The sequence below is a fragment of the Oculina patagonica genome, chromosome 11 (assembly GCF_052425735.1).
Source record: "Oculina patagonica isolate OP01 chromosome 11, crgOcupat, whole genome shotgun sequence".
Classification (NCBI taxonomy): Eukaryota; Metazoa; Cnidaria; class Anthozoa; order Scleractinia; family Oculinidae; genus Oculina; species Oculina patagonica.
Genome location: NC_135768.1, coordinates 413,818 through 426,454, shown reverse-complemented (window position 1 = coordinate 426,454; position 12,637 = coordinate 413,818). Strand labels below are relative to the sequence as shown.

The window sequence follows — 12,637 nt, the reverse complement described above, 5'->3', positions numbered from 1 at the left end:
CATCCTTCATTAGGGGAACCCGGGAGGGGAACGTGACAAGGAATTTGTAAAACGCACGTTTTTTATACTATGCAAATCGGAGCTAATTATGTTCTGTCACTCAAGGCTCAATTTAAAAACTCGTGCGGCAGATGCCCATGATCGCGGTTCAGTGGATTCCTGCAAGTGTTAATGTTGACGCTGGGACTTTTAACAAAATGTTTAGAACATTTTCAACAATTTTAAACCAGAATTACGTTTTTATTTTCGATCATGAATCAACCACCTGGTTACAGGACCATTTTTTTAAAGTTTAATATTAATTAACAAACTAAGATTAAACTTAGTTTGTTAGTTTGTGATATTTCGACTGTAAGCATTTCGTTAGAGTAAACCGAAAGCTGTCTTGTGCAGAGTTCCTATGCAAGTTTTACAATGCTCCTTTAAGGTATTTGGGACATGGTTTAACAATATACAACTCAGTGACAAAGTCTTTCCAAGTGAGAAGTCGTTATTCAATGTTCCGAATCCCCTTCTCCCCTAAACAGTGTAAAGTTGAAATACAGTCAACTCTCGTTATAACGGACACGCTCGGGGAGTCGTTTAGTGTCCGTTATAGCGAGAGTCCGTATTAGCGGGAGTCATTTCCAGTCAAACCTCTTTCGCCGGGGATCTGGATTTTGTCCGTAATAGCGAGTGTCCGCAATAACGGGGTGTCCGCAAGGCGAGAGTTGGCTGAATCGATTGTGCAGAGGTTGTATAGGTCGTATAAGGAGGGAAAGAAAAACATCATTTATGGTTTAAAAAGTAGTGTCCCAAACTTTTGACGAGCATTGTTATCCTCTTATTCGTTAATTCATTTATCCTTTTTTGCTTTTCAACTGGTTTGAAACGCGCTGAGAAAATTCCTTTTAAAATAACCAACTGTTGAACTGATGTTAAATACGTTTCACAGAAATCTTTACAGTTCGCGTCTTGTAAATAGTAGTTAATAGTACGTTTACAGCCTTTGCTTAAATTACCTCATGTGTTCTGCACAAATTTTCTCATACTGACGCCATCTTGAATATATTGTCAATGTCCCACCAACCTCGTTTTGAAGGCCATGAATACGAGGGCGTATTGATGTTTGCCTCAGAGTCTTCAAAACGCTAAAAACTACTTTAGTAGGTCTTTGAAACTCGCTTTGTCCCTGTTGTTTGCAATCAATGTTGGTTGCTTTGCTATTCCGTGATACATTGCAGTCGTCACAAGAGACCATTAAATTCAGCTTCTTTTATTTTTAACTAAGGGTTTAACTGATCTGAAGCCACAACATTTCTAGTACGTAATCTAGTAAAATGCTTTATAAAAGCTTTGTGTATTTATTCCAAAATCTCTATTTTAAAAATAGCCGAAGTTAACACAGTTTAGAGTAGAATGTACGGTAATATTGCAAGCTGTTTACGTTGTAAAATGGTAACGATTTATGAACGTAGCTGGCTACGATTCCCTTGGAGGGGTGGCCACGGGATAATCTGATGAAAGGGCTTTGCATAACTACACGCAGTTTGGAGATTGGTGGAAATTCTCTAATTGACAGTTGCTTACTCCCTTAAAATGTATGTAGGAAAACAATATGGTGTGATCTTTAGGATCTTTTGTGAAGTTAACAAATGACAAGATAAAGGGGACAAGTCTAGCAATTTAACCTAGTTTGCTTAGACAATAGTGAAATGGTCTTTTTATAAAAAATACGCAATCTTCTTAAATAAATGTCGCACTTGAGGAGGTTTGCTCGGTTAAAAATGCATTGTTTGGAACCATTTAAATAAGAGTGGCTCTCTTTGGCTTGTAACCTGCAACGGACAGCCAACCCATTCAAAGGGAGAAACAACAACCCTTGCTCCCTAGTACAGAAACTGAGAGCTTGCAAAACAAACTTTAATGTTTCAGGGAAACCAAGCTTTTCCTCCTTAAGTTAACTTATTTCTACTCATGCATGGTTTTAGATTGTATATTATGTAAATTCGAATGCTTTAGCCCCGAAATGCAAGTAAATTGTAATGGTAAAAATAACGATTCACTGTCAATGTGAACAACCTGTGTTGCTTACAATTTTTTATTGCTAAGGTTTCATTAGAGTCACATTGCACATAGTAGTTTTCTTAGAAAATGCAAATAAAGTTTTGAAAACCATACATGCGTGGTGTAATTACTTTCTATGTGCTTACATAAAATTAATCTGATGAACTAAGGGTTTTTATCCCGAAATATTAAAAACGCAAAATTAAAAGCATGATGGAACCGATATGAAACTAGCAAGTTAAAACAGGAGGGAACTCAAAATGAAACTCAAAATTTTAAGCAAAAGTGAACTAAAAAAAACACACACACAAGTTAAAAGACGTGGGAACTCAAGATGAAACGCAAAATTTAAAGCAAGAAAAGAACTCAAAATTAAACGCACAAGCCATAAAAACGAGCGGAAACTCAAAATGAAACGGACATTAAAATGAAACGCACAAGTTAAAACAAAAGGGAACTTAACAAATGAATCACATTATCTTAAGCAAGAAGGAACTCCAAATAAAACGTAAAACTCAAACCAAGAGGGAACTCAAAATGAAGCGCAAAATAGTTAAATTTAAAGCAAGAGGGAACTCAAAACAAAACAAGTTTATACAAGCGGGAACTCAAAACAAAACGCAAAATATAAAACAAGCGGGAACGCGAAATGAAACGCAGAAGTTGAAACCGGTGGGAACTCAAAATTCAACACACATGATGAAACAATCGGGAACTCACGATGAAGCGCAAAGCTTAAGACAATCAGGAACTCATGATCAAAATAAAACGTAAAATTCAAAGCATAAAGATTTTTTTTGGTAAAATTTCCAAATTCACCGTTTGCCACCAAACAGACCACTATGATCGAGTTTTCCAAACTAAATCGCATGCCGTTTCAATTTTTTAAATTAGTCGACGTTTTCCTCGAGGCGCCTCTCCTCGAAGTTGCTAACCCTAACCATAGCCATAACCCTAGCATTTTTTGGAAAAACTTCATAATCAACCGTTTGCCACCAAACAGCCCACGATGATACAGTTTTGCTAGGAAAATCGCATGTTGTTTTTATTTTCAAAATTTATGGACATCTTCTTTCCTGTAGCGCTCCTCGAAGTTGCTATACCTAAGTGCCACGCCCCTTTTTTTTCCAAAATGTCAAATTTAAACGTTTACCACCAAAATCCGCACGATGGTTGAATTTTGCTAGAAAAATTGCATGCCCTTTCAATTTCCTAAACCAATTTATATCTTCTAAAGTTAAGCGCACCTCGAAGTTGCTAACCCTAACTATAGCATTTTTTGGTAAAATTTCAAAATCGACCGTTTGCCACCAAACAGACCACGATGATACAGTTTTGCAAGCGAAATCGCATGCCGTTTTAATTTACCCGACATTTTCCTCGGGGCGCCCTTCCTCGAAGTTGCTTACCCTTGCCCTAGCCATAACACTTAAAATGACACGCGCAATTTTATACAAGCGGGAACTCAAAATGGAACCAAATTTTTTTTTTACAAAAAGGGGAAACTCAAAATGAACCACACAAGTTAAAACAAGCGGAAACTTAAAATGGAACCCAAACATCAAAGCAAGAGGGAACTAATATTGAAACGTTTAAAGTGGGAACACAAAACAACGCAGAACTTACTATACCTCCGTTTTCGGTATTAATCTCTTACATAATTTGGTTACAAAGTTTCCATGGTTATAATATACCCAAAATTTGGTTACAACGTTTCCATGGTTATAATATACCCAAAACTTGGGTATAAAGTAACCATGGTTATAATATACCCAAACTTTGAGTATAAAGTGACAATGATTACTTTATACCCAAAATTTGGGTATAAAGTAACCACGGTTATATTATACCCAAAATTTGGGTATAAAGTAACCATGGTTACAATATACCCAAAATTTGGGTATAAAGTAACCGTGGTTATAATATACCCAAAATTTGGGTATAAAGTAACCACGGTTATAAGATACCCAATATTTGGGTATAAAGTAACCATGTTTAAAATATACCCAATATTTGGGTATAAAGTAACCATGGTTATAATATACCCAAAATTTAGGTATTAAGTAACCATGGGTATAATATACCTAAAATTTGAGTATAAAGTGACCATGGTTAAAATATACCCAAAATTTGGGTATTAAGTAACCATGGGTATAATATACCCAAACTTTGAGTATAAAGTGACCATGGTTATAATATACCCAATATTTGGGTATAAAATAACCATGGTTATAATGTACCCAAAATTTGGGTATAAAGTAACCATGGTTATAATATACCCAAAATTTGGGTATAAAGTAACCATGGTTATAATATACCCAATATTTGGGTATAAAGTAACCATGGTTATAATGTACCCAAAATTTGGGTATAAAGTAACCATGATTATAATATACCCAAAATTTGGGTATAAAGTAACCATGGTTATAATATACCCAATATTTGGGTAAAAAGTAACCATGGTTATAATGTACCCAATATTTGGGTATAAAGTAACCATGGTTATAATCTACCCAAAATTTGGGTATAAAGTAACCATGGTTATAATATACCTAAAATTTGGGTATAAAGTAACCATGGTTATAATATACCCAAAATTTGGGTATAAAGTAACCATGGTTATAATATACCCAATATTTGGGTATAAAGTAACCATGGTTATAATGTACCCAAAATTTGGGTATAAAGTAACCATGGTTATAATATACCCAAAATTTGGGTATAAAGTAACCATGGTTATAATATACCCAATATTTGGGTATAAAGTAACCATGGTTATAATGTACCCAATATTTGGGTATAAAGTAACCATGGTTATAATCTACCCAAAATTTGGGTATAAAGTAACCATGGTTATAATATACCCAATATTTGGGTATAAAGTAACCATGGTTATAATGTACCCAAAATTTGGGTATAAAGTAACCATGGTTATAATATACCCAAAATTTGAGTATAAAGTGACCGTGGTTGTAATATACCCAAAATTTGGGTATAAAGTGACCATGGTTAAAATATACCCGAAATTTTGGTTTAAAGTAACCATGGTTATAATAATATTCCCCCATAAATGTAATAAATGTTCTGTCTCGGGTACGAGATTGCAGATCCGTGGTGTACAACTGATCGGTTTAGATTTTAAGCACCCAAGGTGAAGTAGTTATCAAAGACACTGAACAGATCTCTGAAGAGCTAAGCCATCAGTGCTCAACAATGTTTGCAACGTTTGCTGGACTTTTGAGAAACGTTCGTGTGTGGAGCCCACAGCTGGAAAATGCAAGGGAACCCAACGGGTACCCATGGAGGTGCGCACTAGAGTATCCATGGCGGAACTTGCGAGTAACGCAGAGGAAAACACCGAGAAACGCACGAGAGAACACATAGTAAACGCAGTGTGTAGCAGACGAGAAATTGCATGGGGGAACACAAGAAAGGTTCGGGGAAAGCAGGAGTATACCCATAGGGACCATATGATGTAACGCCCGGGATAGGGCAATGGGGAAACATCCGAGATACGCAGGGGACACGCAAGAGACCGCACTAAAAAGTGAAGGATAAAACACACGGGGGATACAAGGTGTTAAGTAAAAACGCATGTAGGTGGGAACCCATGCACCGGTGAGGAACACTCGAGGAACGCTGGAGAAACGCAGAGAGGCACAATCTCTCATAAAGGTGCTAAAGTTTCTGATGACTTACAGTTCAGATCTGGACTCCATTCAAGTTTATCAAAACAATCAAACCTTAAATCTTGTACGTTGATTTGCAAAAACAACACAAAGGACCCTACAACAAACTATTTATAACTTCTTTTTATTTCTGTTCCTGAAGTTTTGTACAAGCATATAAGACCTTTTACAAAATTTGACCGTCTAGTCTTTACGACAAGTCTACAAATCTTGCTGCTTACCTCATTTCAAGGCAACCATTGTTTTATTGCTGCTTAGGAATTACTAAGCTCAACTGAAATTAAACATTTTTAAAAGCCCCAAGAATGATCAAAACCCAATCTCTAATCGTAATATTAATACAAAATCAATCATACAGATCAAGAGAATTATCGAAATTATCAACAGAGAGATTGCCTTGATCTGATATTCAACAAATTCTCCCAAATGGTATTATAAGAAATGAATGGAATGTATTATGGAGAATCTGTTCATTGACATTCGAGCTTTGATCAGTGCACGTTTCTAAATTTTAATTACAAATGCAAATTACCAACGATTGTATTCTAACGAATTTTTTTTCTCCAAATTATTATAATCAATAAGCAGCTTATATGAGAAAGTAATTTTGGAAGAAATGTCCTTCTATTTAAAAACTTAAAACCGTTAATACCAAAATTATAACTGAACACACTTTCTACAAACTACAACAATTTAACCCAGGCCTCGCCCTTTTCAAAAACACGGGAAACGTGATTGAGGAAAGTCTGGGTACCAGATTTATAAACTACTGACGCTAAAACGCTTCGTCTACCGCACTTATGGAAAAAAACCTTGTAATCCAACGTTATAAATAGCTTATTTAAAACTAACAACTACTTGTATATTTAACAAGATAAAAATGATAAGAATATAAAGAAATACGTTGCACATGAAACTTCCCATATTGTACATTTCTACTGCTGGTTGCCAAGTAGAAAATTGTCCAAAAAATGAATTTGTAAATTTTAAGGACAATTTTTTTTTTAGCTGATGCAGCAGGGTTTTTTTTACAAAATGTTATAATCCTTCAAGAATCTTATGGTATGTTGATAAATATGATTTTGTCGATTCGCTTGCGAACATGAAAGGATATGAGGGTGAGACTACCATTGCATTTCTTACTGCAAAACGCTTTTAAACCAAAGTGTTAAACAGCGAAATTTAGCTCACAATATCAGTAAAGAAGGTCGTCAACTGGAAGACAAATGTCTTGATATAGAGCAGTTTTTAGTTGAGTGTCGTAACCAAAACCAAATGACAAGTGAAAACTTACAATTCAGTAAACCAATCAAAACTCGAAGTAATTACACGAAGTCGTCACTGAGAGCGCAAAAACGTGCGCGAGTTAACTCACAATTGGTTTTGGTTTATTTCTGATTAGCTGAGCAAGTGGCGCGATATTTTTAAGCCAATCAATGTGCGTAGAAATATAAAACCAAAGTAAAAGCAAATTACTTTCGACACTCAAGTGAAACCGCTCTAACACCAAATTTCAGAACTGACATTGAAAGAAACGATGGTAATCAGCACGTTGAAGGAGATTGGGACTGATAGATTATTCATAAAAACATTATCAAGGCGAAAGAGCCCACTCACCTTATTTGGGTTGAATTTACAAAAGCTGGTTGCCTACCTATATAGAAACATTTCTCGGCTGAAAATTCACGGCCAAATAGACGTATAATCCAAAGTGTATATGCCGCTGTTTATACATTGTATCAAACTTTTGTAAATTGACTGTATTTGAGCCTTCGAACTAGATTTAATTGACGTTGAAAATACTGCAATATTCACTACTCTTTGTTATATATCTATCAAACGCTAAGAAAATACAATATTCTGCAAAGCTATTCTTCTGCATTTGAAATTATGTTAAGTATAGAATAGTTACTTTTTCCTCTGTTAACGTTACTTCGTTTAGGTTTAATAATACATTAATAAGAATTTTTACTCCGTGAATGACGCAGGTACGTTAAAAAATAAAAATGTCTACTGTCGAATAATTATCTTCTCTTCATTACGTGTTACTTGGTTCGACTGATGTGAAAAACCACTCGCTAAACTTCCGAAGCTGATGTGAAGCCGTCCGAAGATCTTCTTGTAGTCTTTTGTTTTCTTTTTGTAGTCTTCGTAATTCTGAATCTAAGCGGTGTTTCTCCTCCCCCTCCTGTGCAGGTAAAAAACAATCATTCAGAATCACTGGTCAGCAACGTCATCTTTAAAAATAACATCATCCCCTCCCCACCCCAGTCAAATTTACTAACATCACTCCCTCCCCACCCTGGCCAAATTAACTAACATCAGTCCCTCCCCACCCTGGTCAAATTAACTAACAACACTCCCTCCCCACCCCGGTCAAATTAACTAACATCACACTCTCTCTCCAGCCCTCCAAGTTTATTTTTTTCCTTAGTGGCCATTTGGCCACCGACTGCTCAAGTTTGGTCGCCAGTGAAAAATTTTAGTCGCCAAATTAAGCTCATGCTTTCAATCCTTCTTCTCAATTTTAGTCGCCAGGCTGGCGACTTCAGTTCCAATTTAGTCGCCAGCTCCAAAATTTAAGTCGCCACAGCGACTTAAATGGTCTGCTCTCCCGCACCCTACAAGGGACTAACTATTCTGCACTCAGTTGATGTAGTGACACAATAGCGAGACACCTCATGACATATTTATACCACGTAACACTCAGTTCATGTTGAATACTACTGACTAAACAGCACTGCGGTTAGCCTAACCAGCACTTCGGTTAGCCTAAATAGCGTTCGGTTAGCCTAACTAGCGCTCCGGTTAGCCTAAATAGCACTCCGGTTAGCCTACTTTAGCTTGGGTTGCTTGCGGTCAGCTTTTATAATAGGGTTAGGATTTGTATCTTAAAAAAAAAAATAGGAATCTGGCAGCTGGTCGTCGGTGGCCTAGTGGTAGCATTCTCGCTTGGCATGCCGGTGACCCGGGTTCGAATCCCCTTGGTCTCAACTATTTTTAACTTTAAAAAAAAATAAGTTAAGTGTGATTTGTACCTCGTGTATGAAAAAATAAGAAGTCTCACGGCATCAAGTGAGTGCTAAATAGTCACTCCCCACCCTACAAAAGGCTATATCTGGATCTATATCTGTCTATATTTCAGCTCTTGAAAGAAGTAAGAAACTGTAACTTCTTACGTACCTTCATCAAAGCATTTGACACAATGGCGAGCTTCATTTCAAGTTCTGCCTCCTTTCCGATGCTTTCTCTTGTGAGCAAACTGAAATAAATAATCCCGAAAAAATATACATGAATACCAATAACACTATCGCCACAAATTCTCCTTGGTTTTGCGTCGAAAACTCAAGGAAAATTTGTTTGTTTATCAAAAAAAGATTAAGGAGCAAGTACTAGCCAAGGCCTACATACAAACTGGGATCTCTGTTTTGATAACAGAAAACTCCGTCCACGTAGCTAAGGGGGTCACTTTTGATTAAGTGTTTCACAAACCAGTCAGAACTGAAAACAAAGCACGTGACTGGTAAAAGCGCGGGAAATCTCGCACGCACTAAAGTCCGATTGAGTTTTTGGTCATGCCCCTGACTGGTCGAGAGAACTGACGTGTTCACTTTGATTGATTAGCGCGCGTTGGGCAGGAGTTTTTAACCAGTTGTTCAGTTCAACCAAAACGCAAGAATTAAACTTAACACAAAAAGTTAATTTCAAAACTTGTTTTTAAAAGTAACTTTTATTTAAAGTGAATTACGTCTGTGTGCAACTGAATAACTGGTGAGGCTATGGGTCAATGCATTTTAGAAAAATAACACCAGTTTATTTACAAGTAGTTAGGCTAGACTACATTCGCAAACACCTGAGATCTCAATTAGTCTTCACAGAAGAAAACCCTGAAAATGTCCTTTTGTTATGTAGTAAGCAAGACTTACCTTTCGCCGGAATTTCCTTTAGAACTCTGCAAAAAGACAAAACAACACAGTTATCGTGACTATTTTTAGAATAAATTAAATTGCAATAACTCTTTTAATTTGTGGCCATTGTCAACGAACATTGAATTTACAAATCGCCCAGTTGAGCGTGACATGGGAATCTTTACGAACTAACAACACCACTTTAACTTCTGAGTCGTGATTCGAATGTTTATTTTTGATTGACGGTATTTGTGAAGAAGTGAACGATATTTGGTCGTACAGAATCAATTGCACTTGTACAAGTTTAAGTCTTACTCAACGCTACTCAACCGAAGAATGAAAAACATCCAATTAAAAGAATTTCAAGATTTATACCTTTGCCGTTATAATTAACAAGTTTGGGAAGGACTACTTTGAAATGGACCGAACCGGCGAAAACAAATGAAAAGTCACTCAACTATTAACTTTTCTTTTTATTTCGAAGCTACAGTTGGTTTACGTGTGGAAACACTCGAGTCGACTTTTGAATGTTGCTGTAACTTTAAAGTACGTAGACAAGCACTTAAAAACGTGATTATTGCCATTCAAATTAAAGCTACTGAGCAGAACATTTATGAGTCGCAGTTAGTGTTTTGGGCAAGACCTTTTTGTCTCGTGTCGTCATGACGACGTTGTCATGACGACACGAGATAATTGTACAGGGGGATATTTTCCCGCCATGTCAATATTTTTCCCGCCATGTCAATATTTTTCCCGCCATGTCAACATTTGCTTTGTGAGGCCGCGGAATTTTCCCGCCATGTTATGAAATTCCGGCGGCATCCGATGACAAAACAAATGTTATCAAAGAATAATTGTTTCTTTACAAAGGTCGCAACTAAAGCGCTGGTTTATCAAACAGTAAGTTAGGAGTATTTATTGTAAAGGGCTTATTATGTAAAAATACAGGCACGCTATAAAAAAGAGATGACGTTTTTTTCTGAACTTGCAGCAAACGAGCAAATTTTAAGTGGTCTAACAGGCAATAAAAATGGAACAGAAATAAGGCCCCTTTTAGCTGGCAACAGTGCCTATCCGCTAACGAACTGGCTAGTGAAACCCTACCCGGACAGAGGACGCCTGACTCAGGAGCAGCGAAAGTTTAAAACCTAAAGTTCGGTGCGCTACGATCTGTAGTGGAACGAGCATTTGGCATGTTGAAAGTTCGTTGGAGAATTGCGTTGAAAAAGGTTGAACAAAAAACGAGCATCATGATCCTAAAAAAGACTATGATTGCTACGTGACTTTTGCACAACTTTGTATTGAAAGGGGTGACCTTTGTGGCATGAATAACAACAATTTAATAACAGAAGATAAACGATTAGATAAAGACAATTATTTTGATGCCAAATCTTTAAAAAGGTCAACTGTGGCGTTTGTTTGTTCAAATCTAGCGTTGTGCTGTTCCATACTTTTTCCCACATTTCAATAAAAGAACTCTGCAGTCTGGAGTCGTACTTTTCTGCCTTTCTTTTTTCAGGCGGTTCTGATTCATCGAGAGAAACATTTACACTTTCGATTTGCAAAGCCTCGTTTACACTCGGCTCTGAGGTAAAGGTAGAACTCAATGTATGACCGAAAGAGGGAAATTATATTTGATGAGTTTTCTTAGGATTGAAGAGCAGAAATGTCAATCTAAAGCGCAAAACATACATTGCTTTTTTATTTTTTTGACCCGAAGATTGACCTGAGTCAAGAGGCACTACATGTAGCTTCATATATCCTGCTGTGAATTCCACGCTACAATGGACACAACTTTTATAGACGACAACAACAGCCTTTTCAGTGCATGAATGAAGCTCTTAAGAGGAATACACGTAGATGTGACGCATTTTTTTCTTTAAATTAGCTGTACGCTTTTCAATTTTGAATATATTTGAGCTGCAGCCAGCAGTTATCAAGAAAAATACAGACAAGTTTTACGTTCTTAAAATAACATTCTAACCTTTGCCGACAAGATTGTACTGAAAATCAATGAAATTAATTGTAACTCAAGCAGAAAACGCGTAGAAGAAGAATGAAATACACCAGGTTATTACAAACACATAATACAATGTACTAACCGAAAGAGAGAAATTATATTGATGAGTTTTAGAACGGATCTGAAAAGCAGAAGTGTCTAATAATCAACAAGATGTCATTAGATGGACCTGCCTGTAAATTTTTCGTTGTCGTTGTTGTGCATATAACGCTAGTATACCGCAACTTAAATTGAGCGAGAAAAGCAGTTTTTAACATGAAGCTCTAAAATCTCTTTGGAGTGTCTTGTCTTGTGGTCGCTTGTAAAGTTTTAATTTGTGCAATTGTGAGATGTATCAGAATAACAGCTTCACGTTGCCAATTTAAAGAATAGCGTGCTTTCATTTGATATCTATTATTTTATCTTGAGAGTTTTGGAAAGTAGTTGAAAATCATTTCTGTTTACCAAGCGTAGGAAAATGGTGGATGTTTCAACAGGATATTTACTGTAACAACTGTATTTATAGAGATTACAGTCGTGGAATATAGCAGATATGGTAAAAATGTTGCTGAAAGAGAGGACGATGTAAATATCAGTTGTTCGATCGGTAAGCATTGTTCTTATCTTTGTGTAGACAACTTTTTTTTAAATTTAGCCGCGGCAAAGATTGTATCGGGGTTAAAGAGGGATTGTAATCTAAGCAATTAGTTGGTCGGGATTGATGTCAAAGTTAATCTTGCACACATAACACATGTCGTTTGAACAAAAGGTTTGAATCGTTTGAATCGTTAGTCGATTGAATACCCAACCATTTTAAAGTTATGACCAGTTATGGTACAGCATAGTAAGCTCTGTGTAGAAGTTAAAGTCTCTCTTTAAAAGTGAGATTTGTGCGAGTTAAAACTACTACATAGTTTATTGCGTACGTTCGCGCGGAATCACATGTCAAGCAAGATCGAATGTTTTCTATTAAGCAGAACCTAGCAGAATATTTC

At 36.5% G+C, this 12,637-nt stretch overlaps 1 protein-coding gene across 1 annotated transcript in view; it reads right to left on the bottom strand.

The window, feature by feature from the left end:
* Nucleotides 1–7,257: 7,257 nt before the first annotated feature.
* The window catches only part of LOC144629846 (uncharacterized), a 31,739-nt gene continuing 26,359 nt past the window's right edge, over nt 7,258–12,637 (bottom strand). The window contains 3 exon segments of the mRNA XM_078488066.1: nt 7,258–7,923; nt 8,919–8,997; nt 9,662–9,687. Coding sequence (XP_078344192.1) covers nt 7,774–7,923; nt 8,919–8,997; nt 9,662–9,687 — 255 coding nt within the window. The 3' untranslated portion in view covers nt 7,258–7,773.